This window comes from Vigna unguiculata, chromosome 10 (genome assembly GCF_004118075.2).
Source record: "Vigna unguiculata cultivar IT97K-499-35 chromosome 10, ASM411807v1, whole genome shotgun sequence".
Taxonomy (NCBI): Eukaryota; Viridiplantae; Streptophyta; class Magnoliopsida; order Fabales; family Fabaceae; genus Vigna; species Vigna unguiculata.
The window spans coordinates 30,906,187-30,927,691 of NC_040288.1; the positions used below are offsets into that span (position 1 = coordinate 30,906,187).

The 21,505-nt window shown below is 34.1% G+C and overlaps 2 protein-coding genes across 5 annotated transcripts; both read left to right on the forward strand.

Moving 5' to 3' along the window:
- Positions 1 to 106: 106 nt before the first annotated feature.
- LOC114166111 (DNA repair protein RAD51 homolog 3) lies at positions 107 to 3,461 on the forward strand. Of its 4 annotated transcripts, none has more exons than XM_028050775.1 (9): positions 107 to 365; positions 528 to 581; positions 902 to 1,024; positions 1,473 to 1,515; positions 1,617 to 1,687; positions 1,773 to 1,999; positions 2,171 to 2,302; positions 2,922 to 2,988; positions 3,098 to 3,391. In XM_028050775.1, exons 1-9 carry the CDS (start codon positions 254 to 256, stop codon positions 3,271 to 3,273), a joined length of 1,005 nt encoding a protein of 334 aa, XP_027906576.1. In that variant the 5' UTR covers positions 107 to 253; the 3' UTR covers positions 3,274 to 3,391. The 4 variants fall into 4 exon arrangements, with proteins under 4 accessions (XP_027906576.1, XP_027906574.1, XP_027906577.1 ...); XM_028050773.1 differs by having other exon boundaries at positions 108 to 365; positions 480 to 581; positions 3,098 to 3,461; XM_028050776.1 differs by having other exon boundaries at positions 109 to 365; positions 1,473 to 1,506.
- Positions 3,462 to 14,299: 10,838 nt separating this feature from the next.
- LOC114166846 (3-phosphoshikimate 1-carboxyvinyltransferase 2) lies at positions 14,300 to 21,094 on the forward strand. The gene is made up of 8 exons (XM_028051709.1): positions 14,300 to 14,926; positions 15,704 to 15,948; positions 16,211 to 16,364; positions 17,382 to 17,596; positions 17,676 to 17,793; positions 19,050 to 19,260; positions 20,470 to 20,531; positions 20,615 to 21,094. Exons 1-8 carry the CDS (start codon positions 14,573 to 14,575, stop codon positions 20,831 to 20,833), a joined length of 1,578 nt encoding a protein of 525 aa, XP_027907510.1. The 5' UTR covers positions 14,300 to 14,572; the 3' UTR covers positions 20,834 to 21,094.
- Positions 21,095 to 21,505: the final 411 nt, after the last annotated feature.

Below are 21,505 nucleotides of genomic sequence, written 5' to 3' on the forward strand. Positions count from 1 at the left end.
AATATTAAATATAAATTTAAACATACGAACAAAACTATCAGAAAATATCAAAGGACATTTTTTTTTCTTTTTTCAGTGTTTACTATTAATAATCATTTTAATTTTCAAATTTTTATTCAAATCACTGGAGCAATTTGAAGTGTTTCTGCACCATGAAGTGATTAATGTCAATTTTGACTCTTCCGTGATCAGAATGAGTGAGAATTTGAAGAAAGAAGAACATGATGGAAGGTAGAGAGTGAGAGTGGGAAGCATGGAAGTGGGTATGCTTCCAATCTCAGCTTCTAAGAGAGGAAAACTCTTGGCTGCTGGTTACACCACTCTCGATGCCATTGCTCGTGCCTCCGCCTCCCACCTTGCTCGAGGTTTTCCTTTCAATCTCAATTCTTAACCCACGTTTCATTTTTTCAATTGGGTATGCTTTTATGTTAAAAAGGATTTCTCTTTTCTTCACCTACCCCTCAATCTCTCTTTCACAGATATTGAAGTTTCTGATAGTGAAGCCTTGGAAATTCTGAATCTTGCAGCCAAAACTGGTGTTTCGGACAGACCAAATGGGACTTCAACTACTGTTGTTGGTGGTATGCATTGTGTTAATTTCTATTTCGCTATTTAGTTGTTCTTTTGAGTAATAATCAAAATTGTTTACTTTCATGTTATGCATATAAGCCATCTTTGCTTACCTCTTGCATTCTCATGACTTTCGATATGAACTTGGCAATAAGTGCTTTGGTTTTACTTGATATGTGATATTCTCTTATGATTGATGTATTATTTTCTTTTTGTGTTATGTGAATTGAATTCAGTCCAGTGTATTCGATAGAAAATGATTCCCTCAAGCACTTAAAGTTTTTTTTTCTTCTTGTTTTCCTTTTCTCCTTTGTGTTTTTGTGTCATACAGGTGGTCAGACTGCCTGGGATATGCTCAATGATGAGAAGTTTTCTTCTTACATTACCACATCTTGTGTGGATCTGGATAACATACTTGGCGGAGGAATTAAGTGTAAAGATGTCACTGAAATAGGTTAGGATTTTTCAAAGAGTATGAAAATCCATAATCATGATTTCAAAGGAAAAATGAGGCCCTGTTTGTTTAAGTTTCTTTCACCAAAGAATCACTTATTCTGAAAAATATAATCACCTTTTTTTTTTTTTTTTATTAAGCTTTTGTTAGTGTTCAAAAACCAGAAGCTGATTAGACTAAAAATATTGATTATTATCAGAAGTTATTTAAAAGTTAAAATAGGTTCTCATAAACCAGTTACTTCTGTTTTAAAAAAGTGATTATTCTGGTTGTAAAAAAACATGAATTAACTTCTACATTTTTTAAAATCTTATAGCAGAATCAGTTTTTTAATCTTTAAGAAACTATCTCGTACATTACTTGTTCTGTTGCATGCATGAATACCTTGTAGTTTGCTTTCTTTCTTCCCTTTTCTGGTTGCAATATAATTCTTTGTTTCTTGATTTAGGTGGAGTTCCAGGCATTGGTAAAACACAAATTGGGTATTCTTTGTAATTCCAATTTTGTAGATCATATTGCTGTTATTCTTTTCCATTCTATATCATAAAATGTCTGGTTATTTTGTAATATTAACTTCTGTTTATGTTTCAAGGATTCAACTTGCGGTAAATGTTCAGATTCCTCAAGGATACGGTGGCCTGGGTGGGAAGGCAATATACATCGGTAAGATCCTTAATAAGATTCTGATACTCATTCAGCATTTGATGCAGGATATTCATTGCACTTCTTGTGCCTATGTGATACTTAGACACAGAAGGAAGCTTTATGGTTGAACGAGTTCTTCAAATTGCTGAAGCATGCATAGAAGACATGGCTGAATATAGCAACCACTTTCACAAGGATTTGCAACCTTGTGAAGTTAAAATGCACCCTAATAATATCTTGGAAAATATATTCTATTTTCGTGTTTGTAGCTACACTGAGCAAATTGCCTTGATAAATTACTTAGACAAATTCATCATGGAGAATAAAGACGTAAGTGTAGTATTTCATCTATTGAATTGATATGTTTTTTTCAGCAAACATTGTTAAGATGATACTTAACCTCATATGTTGCTTTCATTTTCTTTTCTTTTGCTTTTAACCAATTTTTCAGCTACACCTTAACTAATCTACTGTGATCTGCTTTTACATACAAAATTGCAGGTAAAGATCATCATTGTTGACAGTGTTACTTTCCACTTCCGCCAAGACTTTGAAGATATGGCTCTCAGGACTCGATTACTCAGCGAAATGGCTTTGAAATTGATGAAGCTTGCAAAAAAGTTCTGTTTAGCAGTAAGAATCAATGCAAGAAGTGTTTTTTCTTACCTAATCATTGGTAGCAGCTGAAACACACCAATGCAATTTATGTATATCAAGTGTAAAATTTGCACTTACACTTAAACACCAAGTTAGTAGATAGGTCCAATGGGGTGCTTAACTAAATCAAGAGAATATAAAAAATAGGTTTAGTTATTCTTTTGTTCCCTGTTTTTGTCCAAAAATGTTAATTTGGTCTTCCAATTTTTTTTAGTCTCAATTTAGTCTCGATTTCTAAAATATTAATGTAATTTGGTCATTTTCGTTAAATTTTTTGAAGCGGATCAATGATTTTTCATCAAAATTGACATTAGGATTATGTTAATTACACTAACAAAGCAAACCATTCTTATTAACAACTTTAATTTTGAAGAAAAATCATTGATCCGTTTCAAGAAATTTAACGAAAATGACAAAATTACAACAATTTTTTAAAAAATGAAGACCAAATTGAGATTAAAAACAACTAGAGGACTAACTTTACATTTTTAGACAATGAAGAGTTACTTGATTATGTGTAAGCTAGGAGTGATGGTATTCTGTTATTCAATCATCCACCTATTTAGTTTCCAACTGCAAATGTGATTTTCTGCAGGTTGTTATGCTGAATCAAGTAACAACAAAGTTCATTGAAGGTTCATTTCAATTGACCCTTGCACTAGGTAAGTGTTGTTTCATCTTGCACATTTCACTTGAACTTTTAGCTTGTATGATCAATATCTTTTCTGTCCCTTCATTGAAGAAGTTTGTTGTTTATGCTTTACTGAACAGGAGATAGCTGGTCACATTCATGCACAAATAGGATAATATTATTTTGGAATGGCAATGAACGACATGCATTTATTGATAAGTCCCCTTCTCTGAAATCAGCATCAGCTCCATATTCTGTGACCAGTAGGGGCATACGAAATTCTACTTCAAGCTGCAAAAGGATCAAGATGATGTGAGATTTTGAGTAACAGAGTCTATTACTCAACCTTCCCACACCCTTTTTTGCTTATACCTTTGTAAAATTTTTGGACACAACAAGAATTATACAACATGTTTCACCCTTTTTGGCTTTCCTACGGTGCTGGTTTTGTGTTATACCTTTGATTTAATCTAATAAGTGCATAATGATCTTTGCTTAGTAAAATTTAATGGTAGATTCATAACTACTTGCTCACACTAGAGATGTACTTCAGAGTTTTCCCTTGGAATTATATTCAATATGAAAAAACTATTCAAAATAACTTGCTTCTTTTAAATTAATGGTTTGATTACATTGTACTAGTCAACAATTATAATCTTCCAAATTTATTATCTAAGTTTTTTTTTCTGCCTATTTTACCAGTATATTTTTAATTTTGAATACTTTACTGATCAATTAAATATGTAATAACATGCAGACATGCCGTTAAAAAAAGAGTTAAAAGAAATAAAAGGACATTATTTCAATGCTGTTTTTTTTTTTTTGCAAAACATGATTTTCTAACTTTTTTGTGACATCTCAGGAAAACTTTTTGAAATGATGACAGTTGAATGATGTCAAAATAGGGAAAATTGAAAAGAAATAATAGATATACTGAAAAAGAATTTGGATGGTAAAATTTTGAGGAACAATGACAAATGAAGGATTCAATATTTAATTATACCTCAAAATAAGTTTGCAAATAGGACTAATGTTGCATCATTTGATGTTGCCATCGGAATCAACAGTTATATATGAAAATACGTATATGTACAGAAAAAGTACTGCTGTTTTTCGTATGAAAGTGAAAATTGAAAATTTTAACTACAAAATGAAGATTAATGGTGATTTATCATTGCTATGTCAGTCAGTCATATTCAGTTTTCTTCTTATTGATATTTTTCTTTCTTTCAGGATTTCGATATTAGGTGTTTATGTATGTTTGAAAGTTCTTATGTGGTCAAGAGTTGCAATTATGGATAACTAATACACAGTCACTCTCATCCATTCAGTAACCGAAGAGTTTTTTTAGGAACAAAACAAAATCATAATAAAAGTATTGAAATTCAAAATGAACACTATTATTTTAACGAAGAATTCATATTCAAAGCTATTGTAATTTATAATATTAAAGCATTCCTTCTTTAGGGTGTGTTGGGTTTGGGTGGGTGGGGGAAGGCGGCGGCTTGATTCACAAGTCTTGGTGATGGGATATGGACACTATATGAACTATCTTTTGTAAGAACTATTTTGATTTTTATGGAAAACAATTTTATTGATTGAGCATGAATATGCATATGTGTAATACCTAACACACACACACACACATATATATATATATATATATATATATATATATATATATATATATATATATTTCTTTTATTTTTATTTTATTTTAAACTTTTAAAACACTTTTAGTTTATTAAAAGTAAAAGTGTTTTTTAATCACAATTTTTATTAAAATAATTTAATTAGGTCATTTATATTATATATATATATATATATATATATATATATATATATAAACAATGTTAATGTCGTCTTTTTTATATGTCATGTGTTATTTTATAGTATTTTTTATTTTCTTGATTTTTTAAAGTTTTGTTCCATGTGAGAGATCTCTATGATAGTGTTAGTGTCATTTTGGAAAAGGACAACATTGTCTAATTTAATAAAAAAATGTGACTCAATTAATGAAAAAAATAGATATTGAAATTGAATTGAATATAAGACAATGACAATTAGCGTCAAAACTAACACTCATACGTGTGGTACTGACACCAATATTGACTAAACACTTAAAAAAACAAAACTTTGACAAAATTGACAAATAAATTAGAAAAATAAAAGTACTACAAATTAATACATAACATGTGTAAATACATTGTTAACAAAATTTGTGATTTAATTAAAAAAAAGGATAAAATTAAATAATTTCAAAAATAACTGCTACAACAAATTATTTTAGCCTTTACTAAATAACTTGAACAAAATTTCTATCATTGTTCTATTTCTATTTTGGTTTTGTTTCATTTGAATTCGCTGCATAATTCTTAATTTCCTCTTTCCACTGTTCTAACAAGAAACATTCGTTTAAGTCTGCATTTTGATCTTGAAAATTTGATTCTGACTTAATTGGGATGCTGACTTATAAAATTTTAAGAGTCATATTACAAGATAAAATATTACGGGTCATATAATTACAATATGAAATATTATGGGTATTGTTGGAAATTTGTAGGGATTGTGAAAAGATGAGATATATGATATATATGATAAAATAAGAGATAGGGTACATGAAGAACTTGTTATTTTATTTTATTTTATTCATATATTTTCTCTATATATAATGATATGTATATGTAACAAAATATAAAATATAAGTAGTTGGTCTGCACGAAGTTGTAGTTGACTAACACAATATTATCTTCAAATCATTAGAAAGTGATGTTAATGTGAGTGAGTTTAAAGATTTCCCTTATTTATCATTAGTTAAATCAAGCTAAGGTGCGCTCTTTATCCTTCGTCGCATTTTACAAAATGATTAATCGAGTGAATGAATCGAAAATAGTTGTCAAATGACTTTATGTGATTTTTTCTGAAAATAAATTCACAAAATTATTAATCCGAGAATTTTTCATTTTGAGATGTGAATTTATACGGGATGTGAACTTAAATGAGTGCGAAGTTAAGGAAAAGTTTATTATGTTTTATGTCACCAAGTTTCCGGTAATATGCAAGGGACATTATTTTTCATCACAATCATGATCAAATATTGTTCACTTTTGTATGATTTTGTTAAAACGATATATTATATTTTATGATATGCAAACCTCAATTTTTTTAAAATTTAAATCTTTTCTACGACATAAATTTGTTTGTTTCTATTTTTTTAATATTTTTTATTTTTTTTATTGAGCAGATTTAACTGACGATTTTAAGTGTTTAATCATGTAACCGTTAATTTATCAAGTAACTTAAAATACCTATATCCTCTTTTATTTATTTTTTTCATTTAAAGAATATTTCTTTCGCTACACAATTATTTCATTCTCTCTGATTCACCTCAAAAACATATTGCAATTGTCCTAGAATTTTAATTGGGTATGCTTTTTTCAATAATTACGTAACATTTTATGCAATTGTTGCTTGATATTTTAATTTAAGATTTATGTAAATTTCTTCCTTAATATTTAAAATGGAAGAAAAAAAAAATGTATGTACTTTTTACATTTAATCCTTAATAATATTGTAAGACCCACTTATTATTTCTGCTCCAATGTTTAAGGGCTGCCCCAAATCAGTTGGGCCTAGGGCTGTCTCATAGGGAGCCAATGACCCTAAACTGCCCTAACCCCACTTATTCCTTTCACTTTCATAAATCAGTCCTTTTCATTCTCTCTTAGAGCAGCTGTGAACTCTTTGCTAGGGTTTGGTACCACCTTGATCGAGCAAGTTCGAACTCCGTTCTTTCTCCACGTAAGTTGTCCCTCACCTGTACTTGCCTATTTCTAGCACAATTGTCTTAGTTCCAGCTAAGGTTTCTCTGGGTAACTTTGTTTCCTTCTATTTCTCTATTTTCCAGCTCCTCAGTCCATTCCTAGAGTTGCGATGCTCACGGTTTAGCGTCAGGGTATTTTACTAGCTCTTTACAAGTAAGGGAAGCTAGGGTTTCTTAGTTTAAATCGATCTTTACCTATTTTTGGGTATGTTTTGTATTTTTGATGTATGTGTGGTATGTAAAATGGTATGAACGTGATATGTGCTTTGCTCTGGTTGATTATTGGTGTTGGCCTGCGTGAACAGTGGAGGGTTCTGGTTTTCTCGCCCAAGCGAGCGTGTCTCGCCTAGGCGAGATTAGCAGCAACTCGTCCAGGTTGTTTGCGCGAGCTGTCACTCAGGTGACGAGCTCCTGTTTTGAGCGAGAGCCTATCTTGCTCAGGCGAGGAGGTCTCGCCTAAGCGAGAGAACGCGCAAGCCACTGTTCCCCACTTCTTGAGCTCTCGCCTAGGCGAAAGGAGCTCGCCTGAGCGCAAGACCCTCTCGCTTGAGCAGACCTTTCTGCCTGAGCGAGGAGCTGGGCGAGAATGTGTTCTTATTTTTTTACTTCTCTGTTCTTGGATGTTTGGCACATGTTTGATTGAATTACTATGTTAAAGCATGAGGTGGGTGAATATGCATGAGTAAAGATGGCTTATAGGTGGTGAATGATGAGTTTGGCATGATCTTAGTATGAAATATGAATGAATGGTTGGTTATATATGTGGTCATGGTTTTGGTATGAGCAATAATGTTATATTAATGGATGGAAACATGATTTTGGTTTGGTTTGGTTTGGTTAGGACGTAATTCCACGATAGTTTCATGGTGGTGCCTCATCGGTTAGGACGTAATTCCATGAATCTCTAGGTGAGATCTCATGGTGGTGCCTCGTTGGTCAGGACGTAATTCAGTGATCCCTGTTAGTGGGGGAAGTTCATGATGGTGCCTCATTTATATAATTTAGTAAGGATTCAAGGTAAGGATTGTATCTTGACACTCTAAAGAGTTAGTTAAGCTCACATAGAGCATATTGACTCTAGTGGTGAGAGTAGTAGGAGGCTTGGAACACTTTAAGGGCTAACCTTGTGTGTGGGAATGAAACACTAGAACAATTGGCTCGGTAGAGCAGTAAAAGCCACCACAAGTGCAAGCATCCGCTGGATCCGACTAATTATATGTATCCAAATGAGTCATGTCTTGAGTCTTAGTGTATTGTTTGCAAGTCATAACATGATTGGTTGACATATGCATCTTGGACTATGAAATTATATGTAATTGTATGATAAATTTATATTAAGGATATTTTAGTAATTGTTAAATTTCATCTATTATAAATTTTTTGTTTTAATTATCACATCAATCAAATCTCTCACTAATTTTCATAAAATTTATCTCCAAATTCATTCACTATACTCTCTAAATTCACTCAAAAAATACAAAATTCATCTACCCAAATCTATACAAATCCATCTTCCCACTCTCCCATAGTAACACAGCCTAAGGGAAAAGCCATAAGTATTGACATTTTGGAGCCTGTGATCCAGTACGAAAAATGTACATAGAATATGGAAGCAACTACAATAAAAGAGTTTATCTAAATGTTTATTTTATTTTGTTTATTATAGAATTATATTAGACTTCATTATAAGTATATGACATTTTAACTGTGCGTCTTAGAATCATACAGTAAAATGTTTGTGTTTGGACAAAACTAAGAGGGAGTGAATTGGTTTGTCAATAAAAATTGTGCTTTAAAAATTTTTTCCTTTTAATATCAAAATTCAATTAAAATTATTTCTTTTATTTTAATAATCACAATAAAATAAAGAGAGTAGGAAAGAGAAAAATGGCACAAGATATTTCATACTGGTTCGGATAAAAAAGACTATATGTTCAATTGTTAATCTCTCTAAAGAGATATTAACTAAACACTAAAGATAAACTGAGATTACAAATATGAGTAAGAGTAGTTTAGGATAGAAAACACATCTCTTGAAGCCACAAGAAATGAAAGATACCTTCCTTGAAATTCACAAGGGATAAACACCTCCTTTAAGTCCCACGAAGGATGAAGACACATCTCTTAATAAATTACACAAGAGATGAAGAAACACTTTCCTTGAATCCACAAGGAATGAAAACCTCATTTGAATATCACAAAGGATGAACAACTTCTCCTAGAAATAACAGTAACACTCAATCACACAAAAATCCACTTTGTGAAACACACTAGGTTTTTCAAAGCATTTTCACAAATAGTTCTAAAGTACTTAGACTTCCCTAACTTCTGTACTTTTTAAAATGAACTCTCACCTTCACTTATAGGAGCCATTTTCAAAATTAGGTTAAGAACATGAAAAATCAAGTCACAACTATAATCGATTATCAGTGATAATCAATTATCACAGAGGTTTTTCTCAAAAATTATTTTTTACTGAGATAATCAATTAACAATTGAGATAATTGATTATTCTAGTGAGTTTTCCAAAAGTTAAAACTCTCTCAGTGCTCTACTACTTGGGTTATGCCTCTTGACTATTGACCTACTAATTTAACTATTTTAATATTTTAATTAAGATACATAGAGTATAATACTTCAGCAACTAAACTACTAAAATCTTAAGTCTTCAGTGTATCTCTTGAATCCAAATATTCTTTATGTCTTCAAAATTTTTTCATGAATCATCATTAAGTCTTCCACACTTTTTCATAAATCATCATTATTAAAACTCTTTATTGAAGCAAGATGTTCATCTTCCCTCTTTTGTTAACATTCTATTTCTAGTTTAGGGGTCCAACGTCCATTTAAAACAATTTTTCAGTCTTTACTCCATGTTGTCCACTTCGTGCAAGGGTAATCGATCCACCAGACCGGTCGAAGATACCTGCTAAAGATATTCTAATGTTTAAGTTAGTTTTAAGTTCGTTCCGCCAAAGACGATAATGCAGTCTTAAATGCATATTAAATGTACAAACAACCGTACTTTTAACTTGTATTTATAGTTTTTCTCCATAGACTTTGATTAGGAGGACCTTATCACGACCCAACTTCCTATAATCATGTTTATTGTCTTGATTAGTCTGATTACTTGTTTAACCGGTTTGTTTGTCAACAAACGACTGCTCGACTATTGTTAGGCACCTCCTACAGTTTTGCTAAGATAGGTAAGGGAAGGAAAAGAAAACTAGGTTAAAAAAATTTATCTCTCTGTCCCATTCCATTACGTTCCAATCCCTTAAATAGGGAACTTGTGGTTCAGTAGCTTACAGAGGAAAGAAAATGCATATTGGGCCTAAAAGCCTCGTTCATAAAACACGCATATTTAAACTATTGAAAAAAACATTTCTTTTTTTTTAAACAAAATCCTTCAACCAATTAGGTTTCTTGTGTACTCTAGTGGGCCTCTTCATCAATAAAGCCCGTGTTGTATCATTACCATCCGCTGGAAAAGCCACTTTGTCCTCAAAGTGTGTAGATGTGTGGGATTGGGCCGGGCAAGTGCTGCTGGAGTGGGCTTGGGTGATTGGGTTCAGATTGGTGCACATTGGGTTAGGGTTAGATGGAGATATGTTTGTTGTTTGAAGGTTCTGGATGGTTGTAGTTGCATGAGGCTCGAGGGGGTTAGGTGATGTATTAATATGGGGGACATCTAGTGGACTATGAGGTGGCGTGATAGGATTGGTTGGTGGGGAGGTTGACATACATGTGGTAGGTGGGGAAGTGAGAGAACTTGTTAAACTCTTTGAAGTGGGGGATTTTTCTTGTATTTTCACAGAAGGTGAGAGAGTGTTCGAGAGTTTGGAGGGTGGGGTTCCTTTGAAAGCTCGTAAGAGCGAGACATGAAAAACGGGGTGTATGCGTGAGGTGGCCGGGAGATCTAGTTCGTAAGCGACATTTTCGATGCGGCGGACAATTTGGAAAGGGACAAAGTAGTGAGGTGCGAGTTTTTGACATAGCCTTCGGTGGACTGACTGTTGGCGGTATGGTTGAAGGCGTACCCAAACCCAATCGTAGACTTCGAAGTTTCTGTCAGTTCGATGTTGGTTGGCTTGGTCCATCATTCTCTGACGAGTACGCCGGAGGTTCTGTTTGAGTTCATGGAGGATGAGCGTGTGTTGTTGAAGGAGGTCCGAGATCGTGGTTTCTGTGCGTGGTGAGTGGAACATGTCTAAGGTTGTTGGGGGGGCACGACCATAGAGGGCCTAGAACGGTGAAAAGCCAATCGCTGAATGGTGAGATGTGTTGTACCATAGCTCGGCCAGATGAAGATATTTGTACCAGTTGTGCGGGTGTTCACCAGTGAAACACCTAAGGTAAGCTTCTAATCCTCTGTTCAAAACTTCCGTTTGGCCGTCGGTCTGCGGATGATATGATGAGATAAACTGAAGTGTGGTGCCTTGTGCCTTGAATAGGGCTCTCCAAAAGGTGCTGACAAAGATTGGATCCCGATCTGAAATGATGGTCCTTGGCATGCCATGAAGACGACAAATCTCAACAGAAAAACGTTGTGCGAGGCTCGGGGCAGTGTAATGTGTGGGTAAAGCTATGAAATGGGCGTATTTGGTCAAACGGTCACATATGACCCAGATGGTGGTGTGGCCTGCCGATGAAGGTAAGTGGGTTATGAAATCCATGGATAAATCTTCCCAAACTTGATTCGGGGTTGGGAGAGGTTGTAGTAACCCATGTGGTTTGTTGGGCAGGTACTTGTTGCTTTGGCAAATATGGCATTGTTGGATAAATTTCTTTGCATCACTAGTCCATCCTGGCCAATAGAAGGATGCAACAATTCTGGAGAGCGTGGGTTTCACCCTTGAATGACCTGCGATGGGGGAGGCATGAAATTCCCTGAGGATTCTTTCTCGAAGATTGTTGGTTGGTGGGAGAAAGATCTGATTTCGAAAAAACAGGATGCCTTGACGGGTGTAAAACAAACTTGGTAGAGGGTGGTTTTGAGTGCAGGACTGGATGAGATCTTGGCCGTCTATAGTGGAATAAAACTGCTTTAATTCCTTGAAGATGAGGGGGATAGGAGCCGATAGGACCATTATCACTGGAGGGTCAGCCATGTCTTGGCGAGATAGTGCATCCGCAACGATGTTGTTCTTTCCAGGTTTGTACAAAATTTGAAAGTCATATCCTTGCATTTTTGCTGTCCATTTCTGTTGTTCTGGGGTTTGAATTGTTTGGGTAAGAAGAATGTTTAGACTTTTCTGATCTGTGTAAATCTTGAAGTGATTTCCCATCAAGTACTGACGCCATTTCTTTACTACCTCTGTTATTGCATATATTTCTCGGATATAAACTGAGGAAGCTTGGAGTCGAGGGCACATTTTCTTACTGAAAAAGGCGAGGGGGTGGCCTTCTTGGCTGAGCACAGCGCTGATGGCAACTGCAGATGCGTCTGTCTCCACTGTGAAATGCTGATTGAAGTTTAGAAGTCGTAGTGTAGGTAGATTTGACATGTGTTGTTTGAGTATTGTAAAGGCTTGATGGGCTTCTGGTGTCCATGTAAAACTGCGATGTTGTAATAAATCGGTGAGCAGATTGGTGTGATGCATCCACTTGAACCAGCTAAGGGCTTCTCCCTTCATGTGAAATGCCACCATAGAGAGATGTTTCTCTGGGGTTATTTGGTAAAAAGTGAAATATTGGTCTGCTTGAAATAACCAATCTAGTAGATAAGGACCTTCGAAGAAGGCTAGTTGGAGTTTGGGGGGACATATGAGTGGTGGTGGAGGTGGGTTGGTAATAGGTTGTGTAGTCATAGTGGTAGTAGTATGGAAATGACTATTGAAGGAGTCAGGAATAAAAGGGATGGACATAGAGGTTGTGCCTATACGGGGTTGCTGGTGGTTATGGATAGAATGCATGGATGAACTATGAAAGGGTGAACCGTTCGATTCCTGCTATGTTATAACCTTACTTGAACATGATCTGAAATGCATGCGCATGAGACCTGGGTTGCCGATTGAGAAACCCCCAATGTGATCTGATCGAGTTGTGACAACTGACTCATATCGTACACATTCTAAGACTTAACGATCATATGTTTTCATATGCAGTATCATAAAAAAAAAGAGCATAGAGACAATAAAAAAAAGTAACAGTTTCTCTTTGTGCATAGAACTTCTATTTTTTTTTTTTTTTCATTTTATGGTTTTGGTTGATGTTGAAGATTCTTAGTGAAGAAACAAGATAGAACGAACAATTTTATGAACCTGTAATAACTATTTGAAAATCAAGATTTGCACTTCAATATTGATGATGATCATCTACACAAGTTTGTTTCTCTTGCAGATACATTCTCAGCATTTTTGTTTTTGGATGGCTGTGTTTTATTCAATAAAAAATGTTGTCGTGAATAAGTTTTTTGTAACAATTAAGTGTGTTTGAGTGCATTATGTAGCATGGTAATTGCTTTTTGTAAGTCTTTTTTGGAAGTTGTTAAAAGTGAAATTCTTAAAATTGTTTTAAATTAATGAATCATGTTGGTTTTCAAACTTTTACCATTTTAATACAGTGTAAAGAAGTATTTGCTTTTGCATAATTTTAAAGGTGGAGGGTGTTTTGTAAAATTATTAGAATATCTCAACTTCAATCAATTTATTTTTTATGAATTTATTTGTCATTGATGTTTAAAGATATTTAAATTAAAATTTATATTTACTTGCTATTTTAACAAAAAAAATCATAAAATATTTGTTTATTTTTAAATGAAATTAATATATTTTAATTATTAAATTTTGATAAAAAAATATAACACCCTATATTAGTATACAAGACCTACTAATATGAGTACCCACATTTAAGATACAGAGCAAAATCAAATTTAATATATATATATATATATATATATATATATATATATATATATATATATATATATATATATTGCTCACTATCAATTTTCTATGTTTTTACTTCTGATTGGTTGGGCGTATATAGCTCTTTGTAAAGATGTCTTCTATTATTGGCTCTCTCATATTGAAAATAGATCAATGATGAGATCAAAGACATAGAGATAAGACAAAGAAATATAAAGAAAATAAGTTTAAAGAAATGAGATCTTTGTATCAATTGTTATAGACATTTTTGTTTCATTCTCGTCAAATTAATTAGAGAATTCAAATTTCTGATAACATACTTTAGAAATTCAAATCCATCTTAAGAAAATGATATAGTTACTACTCCAGCTTTCTATCGGTATAATTTAAAAAAAAAAAAAACTATTATTAATTCATGTATTCCATGAATTCACAAATCAATATTATAATTTTATTCTATACTAAATTCTAAATTCCAAATTCCAACCAATTTTATTTAATTTAATTACTTTGGCAGCAAATTTAATTCCATATATATAACATTACATTACATGGTCAAAAAAATGACACTACTCTAGACACCAACCTTCCTAAAATCCTAATCCAAAGGCCATTTTTGCTTGGTAGGTAAAGTTCCCAAACCTTCACCAACTTTTTCACTCAATTATTTGGGTGTAAGCAATTTCTGTGTTCTACACCTGTGTTAGTTGGCAACCAAAAACCACTTTATGTGACTCAATCCAACAACCACTTGCATTGTCCATTGCCACCAACCCCCATACCCTCTTCTCACAAAACCCTTCTCATTGCATACATTAACAAAAAACAAAAACAAACTCATTTCGAAGAGACGGACCCTTCACAGAATAAGATCCACCAACTGAGTGCAGAGCACAAGGTGTACGACTTTAAGGAAGATTGAAATGGCCCAGGTGACCAGAGTGCACAATCTTGCTCAAAGCACTCAAATTTTTGGTCATTCTTCCAATCCCAACAAACCCAAATCGGTGAATTCGGTTTCATTGAGGCCACGCTTTTGGGGGGCCTCAAAATCTCGGAGCCTCTTGCATAAAAATGGAAGCTTTGTGGGAAATTGCAATGTGGGTATGAGAAATTCCGGCGTGTTTAAGGTTTCTGCCTCTGTCGCCGCCACAGAGAAGCCGTCGACGGCGCCGGAGATTGTGTTGGAACCCATCAAGGAAATCTCGGGTGCCATCACATTGCCAGGGTCTAAGTCTCTGTCCAATCGAATTCTGCTTCTGGCTGCTCTATCTGAGGTGAAGTTTATTCATCTAGATTTTTTTTCTTGCGGTTATGTAATTAGTAGCTGGATTTTGAATATTTGAGTTTTTGTAATCTTCTGTGAAAATGAAGCGTCCTATCCCATGACAAATATTTACGCCAAACTAAGGGGCTTATAATGAAAAATGAGCATAGAAATGTTTGTAGGTGCTTTGACTGGGTAGCATATTCAATATCTGGATTGATTTAGACATGTCTGTACAAAGGAGTATGCTAGCAATGTGCTAATAATGGTATGTCTTGCTATAGTACTCCTAAAAACAAGTGGGAGTATGCATATGGATATAGGAAGTGTATTAGGGGAGGTGCTTGGCTTCTCAATTATTAATGTGAAAATTAATGAATGATATTCCAATACATTCATGATTTGTTATTTATATGTATGTAACATTACCCGATGATTTTCTTAATAATGTCCAAGATTATTTATTCTGTCCTCTAAGGTGAGTTGCTTACTTTGGAGGAGCTGGATCCATTAGTTGAGAGAGTGAGAGGAACTTCTCGAATAAACTATCAAAATGGACAGTCAATATTTGATTCAATTCAAGTAAAACAATCCTTGAGTCTTGATTATCCAAGTGTGATTGTGTGAGCAATATTAACACTAGAAGATAAACCATTCCCCAAAGCGAAAATTAGAGTGGTGTTTCAAGTTCTGTGTTACCTAAGTTATATTATTTTTACAACTTGCGATTGCTTAATGGATGTCTTGTTGGACATAACTTATGCGTTATTCTGTTATTTGTATATAGGGAACAACTGTTGTGGACAACTTGTTGTATAGTGAGGATATTCATTACATGCTTGGTGCATTAAGGACCCTCGGATTGCGTGTGGAAGATGACAAAACAACCAAGCAAGCAATTGTGGAAGGCTGTGGGGGATTGTTTCCCACTGCTGGAGAATCTAAAGATGAAATTAATTTATTCCTTGGTAATGCTGGTACTGCAATGCGTCCTTTGACAGCAGCTGTTGTTGCAGCTGGTGGAAATGCAAGGTCTGTTTTTTATTTTGTTTATTCATCATGATATTTGAAATATTTGTTGTATAACTTGTCACAACAAAGTTCGTGTTCATCCTGTATCCTGTTATAACTCAAAATTTCATCGACATTAGTCATCCTTTTTTATTTAAAACGGACTTCTAATTAGCTATGTATTTATTTAACATGTAAATTAGCCTGTCAAACTTGCTTCAATCTCATTATCTACTTGCCTTGAGTATCTAAATAGACCATGTTGATGTTCAAAATATTTCAGCTATGTACTTGATGGAGTGCCTAGAATGAGAGAGAGGCCAATTGGTGATTTGGTTGCTGGTTTGAAGCAGCTTGGTGCAGATGTTGATTGTGTCCTTGGCACAAACTGTCCGCCTGTTCATGTGAATGGGAAGGGGGGACTTCCTGGTGGTAAGGTATGGTTGCATTTCCTTTAGAATAAAGTGGCCTAACCTTCCTGAAGCAAAACTCTAATTTAATGAGCCTTCCTATTTCCGCCTCTTAAGGATAAAACACTATTGCTTTGTTTGGTTTAGGAAAGGAAGAGAAAAGAATGAAAAAGGAGTAGAAAATGAGATGGTTATTTAGGTTATTTGATAGGAGAGAAAGTGAAAAGAAAAGAAAGTTATAATTTTTCCTTCCTCTTATTTGGTTGTAAAGACAGTGATAAAAAATAAATTATATAAAATGACATAAATATATTTCGTAAAAAGTATGAAAATAAGTATAGTTTGATCTTTTAAATGCAAAAAATGAAAAAAAAAACACTTTTTCTCTGCTTTTCTTCTGAAATCTGAGAGGAAGAACAAAAATGGGCCCCACATGAATTTTATTCTTTCGTTCCATTTTATTGAAAAACCAAGCAAGGGAAAGATGCATTCTTTTCATCTTTTTCTTCCCTTCCTTTCATTTCTTCGAAATGTAGTGTAGGGAATGTTTAGGTGTTGGGTTTTGGATAGACAGGGAGAGGAGGGAATTTTTTTGTCATTTCTGTTAAATATCTCTAATTTGATAATAATTTTTGAATGGAAGGAATTAGAGATAGATTGGAATAAACTTAATGTGCTGATCATTTATTTTTCTTTGAAATATTATATACCTCAATTCAATAATAGAATATTTTTTCTTCGTTCCCTTTTCCTTTAAAGCCCGAGTTTCAACGTCAAACATGCTGTAATTGAAATATATTTTGAAAGGACCATTGTGTTGTGGGTTTACATTTCAGGGTTATCCCTCACTTTTATTATATAGCCTTTGGTCTCTTCACGAGTCAATTGTTTATTTCTCTTACATACACCCTCATTCATGAACTTTATATAAATATCATCATACGTGTTTCAGAAACACTAAGCTTTCTTTTAGTTATGCCTTCTCCGGAATTTTTGTCTGTTTTTTCTTCCACTTTTGATGTTATTATTCCATTACACTTGCAGGTGAAACTGTCTGGATCAGTTAGCAGTCAATACTTGACTGCTTTGCTTATGGCAGCTCCTTTAGCTCTTGGAAACGTGGAAATTGAGATTGTTGATAAACTGATTTCTGTTCCATATGTTGATATGACTCTTAAGTTGATGGAGCGATTTGGAGTTTATGTGGAACACAGTGGTAATTGGGACAGGTTCTTGGTCCATGGAGGTCAAAAGTACAAGTAGGTTTCTATGCTTTAGTGTTGCATGGCCTTGTAGCATCCAATATACAATGAATTAAAAACTCATGATTCCTATCAGGTCTCCTGGCAATGCTTTTGTTGAAGGTGATGCTTCAAGTGCCAGTTACTTCCTTGCTGGTGCAGCAGTCACTGGGGGGACTATGACTGTTGAGGGCTGTGGCACAAGCAGTTTACAGGTATTCATGGTGTTTTCTTATTTTATGGCTTTTATTGTACCATTCCTAATTCAATGCATGTCTTTTATTGTCCTTACTCCCAAAAACTAGTGCTAATGTTGTATCCTCAATGTCCCTTGGATGTCCTGTTTCATCTCTTGAGCTGATACTGTTTTCGTTATCCTTTTCAGCAAACTTTTCCCAGCCTCTTTATTGTTTATGAATTGTTATCCTCATGTGAACTCTCACATAATCTTTTCCCTCCCTCATTTTATTTGTTTTTAAAGTACTTTCTGAAAACATTTATTATTCCACATTTGTATAACAGTGATAAATATATTGTCAAGTAAAGCAATTTAGCACATCATATAATGATACTTAGGTGATAGAACTGGGAAAAGCCTGGACAATACTGTTATGATTTTATAGAGGATTATCTTCAGAGACAGTTGTGGTGATGGAGATAGCCATAACCTGTCATGAAACTTTTTGTGATGTATGTCTAAAACATCTTTTGCACTGAAGCATGAATTAGATAGTGAGGCTGAAAAATAATAACAGACTCAGCTTAGTTCTATAAGAATTGCAGGGTCATCTGACAATTTTATATGGGAATATTGAGAACAATAAGAAGTTACAAGGTTTGCAGAACTAATTTTGATGATTTAGTCAGAGCAATGTTAAACTTGCAAATCGTTTAGGAGGCTAAAAGATTGTATCTTGTGGATCGTTAAAAGATTGACTTGAGTCATAAAACTCTTCCTAAAAAGCAAAAGTACATTATTTACATCCATATTCTTAAAAAAGATACGGCATAGATGAGAAAAATAGCTTATAACTCAAAATAAGTTATAAATCTCTAAGAAAAGAAAGAATAGGCTGCACACAAAACAACACCCAAGAGGTCCAAACACACTAAAAACAGGATAATATGCCCACGCGTAACACCGATTTCGCCTGTTGACCCACGGGCCCAAACCAAACCACGCCTGCCCCATCATTTTGTTTTGCAAATAAAGTTCTTGCCAGAAGAAACATGCAGAAGCTAAACAATTATATCTTTTCGTGAAGCGTAGTCTTGATTGGTTAATTATCAAATTTTAACTTTTGGAAATACAAAAGTAGAGCTAGTTTGGTTCGTTATGTAAATAGGGTCGATGGTGTGATTAATTACTCATCATATGTAAAGACTGACAGACCCATGCAGTCATTTTAAATTCCTTTTTTTTTAATCTGCGCTTATGTATAATTTTTTCCTGTCCCTATTCTTTTTAAAGGGAGATGTAAAATTTGCCGAAGTTCTTGAAAAGATGGGAGCTCAAGTTACATGGACAGAGAACAGTGTCACTGTTACTGGACCACCACGAGATTCTTCTGGTCGAAAAGTCTTGCAAGGCATTGATGTGAATATGAACAAGATGCCAGATGTTGCCATGACACTTGCTGTTGTTGCACTATTTGCTAATGGTCCCACCACCATAAGAGATGGTATGGTTTAGCTGTTTGTTTGTGCTCAAGAGCTTGATGTCACATTTTTTTTGTTGTGGTTAATGAAATTATTATAATTACTCTAATGTTGAAATTGGATAACGGACCATGTGAAATGTTTGAATTTTTAACTTGAAAAGCTTCCTTTGTGGATGGTTTTTCTTATGAGAGTGTGGGGGATCTATGTTGTTCCTTCAAAATTTGTTTTTATAGTTGTACAACCTGGGGCACCTGTTCCTTAGGTTGGTCCAGTCTTTACTCATGACAGTCTCTTGCATCTAACTGGTGAAGACCTGTTGACCCACCGAGATTGGTCTGAACCCCCCACCCCCTCCTTTTTAAATAAAACTCCAAAAGGGTACTTAAAAGATGTGAACACGGTGATCCTTTCTTTAAAGTGTATTATGGCATCAGACCACTTGACTCTGTTCATTATGTTCTGTTCTTTTGATTTATATTGTTATCATCAAACGATCTAATCTTCAAATGTGTTGCTGGATAATTGTTGAATCTAGTTAACATTGTATAATTCTCTGCTTTTTCATTTATTATTTTTTCCCTTGATATATTTATATGTATTTTTTCATTATATGTTATTCTGAAAAAAAATCTTTTCCAGTTTTTTAGTTTGTGAATGCTATTTCGATGACTTTGCCTCATTATTTTCTGGTTTGGGTTATATGACTGCTTTTCTTGACTTTAATGCTTCAGTCGTATTTTTCTTAATGATGGAAGTCACTAGAGTGCATACTGTTCAAGGTTCTTAATGACATCTTTTATATGTTAGAACATGGGATTATGGTATAAAAACACTTTACCTTCATCTAATAGTTTAAGGTTTTGGAAAGTTGGTTAGCAAGATGGTATTATTAATTTATTAGAGTGTTTATATTAGGTGGTCTTCGAGTTTAATCCTTGTCTCCGAATTCTCCTAGTAAATTTCATTTTAGTCCACTTCAAATAAAAAGTTGAATTTAAGTATAAGGCAGGTGGGTCTTGTGTATGTTATTCATGCTTCAGGCCGAAAGGGCTTTTTATCTGGTGGCATGTTTGGATTATAGTATAGAATCATTCATGTGTATTAACTCAATTTTTTAAGATAGTTGTATAGTATCGTTAGTGTCTAAACTAGACATAAAGAACTAGGATGCTTCTTGTTCTGAGTTTTTCTTTTAAATCTTTTTAATAGTTATTTCCTCTATTTTTCAGTGGCGAGTTGGCGAGTTAAAGAGACAGAGAGGATGATAGCAATCTGCACTGAACTCAGAAAGGTGAGAGAGTCTTGTTGCTTCCTTTGTGGTTTCTATGCTATGGAGTTTTAACATCTCACTGACCTACTGTGTTGGCATTTCAGCTAGGAGCAACGGTTGAAGAAGGTCCTGATTACTGTGTGATTACTCCTCCTGAGAAATTGAATGTAACATCTATAGACACATATGATGACCATAGAATGGCAATGGCATTCTCTCTTGCTGCTTGTGGAGATGTTCCTGTAACCATCAAGGATCCTGGTTGCACCAGGAAGACATTTCCTGACTACTTTGAAGTCCTTGAGAGGTTCACCAAGCACTAGGCATTCTTGTACATTGAGTAGGGAAGAAAAAGAGAGAGATAAAATACTCACAAAACAGTGAGTATGTGGCTTGCTTTTGTTTCTAAAAATTACACTTAAGGACGTGAGATAATTTGTATTGTTGAAAAGAGCTATTTGTTCTGTTGTATCAAAGTAATTTAATTTTCAAGTGACATTGCTCTTTTCCTCTAAACGTGGTAGTGCACATCTTTGCATTTGATTACATATCTGTTGGAATGGGACCTTACCTTTCATTGTGTATCATTTTAGTCAAACACACCAGATAATATGTGGTCAGAAAAGAGTCTAGCTAGCAAATGTGTCTGTGATTGCATGCTTGAGTTCAAGACATTTATAAATGATTGACAGAATGTTAAAGGCTCATCAATTAAAGTTTGACACATCTGGTCGAGTCTTTTGTTCATGCTAGTTGTCATTTGCACTCGATTATCAAATTTTCTTGTTGGTACTTGGTGATAAGTAAATTTCTGCCCAGAGATGTTAAATAACATCGGTTATGGCATAGTCAGACGCTTTTGAACCAACAGACGTTAACGTATGTTATTGAACCAACAGACGTTAACGTCTGTTATTATAAACGTTAACATTTGTTATTGAATCAATAGACTTAACGTCTGTTATTGAACCAAGCAGACGTTAACGTCTGTTATT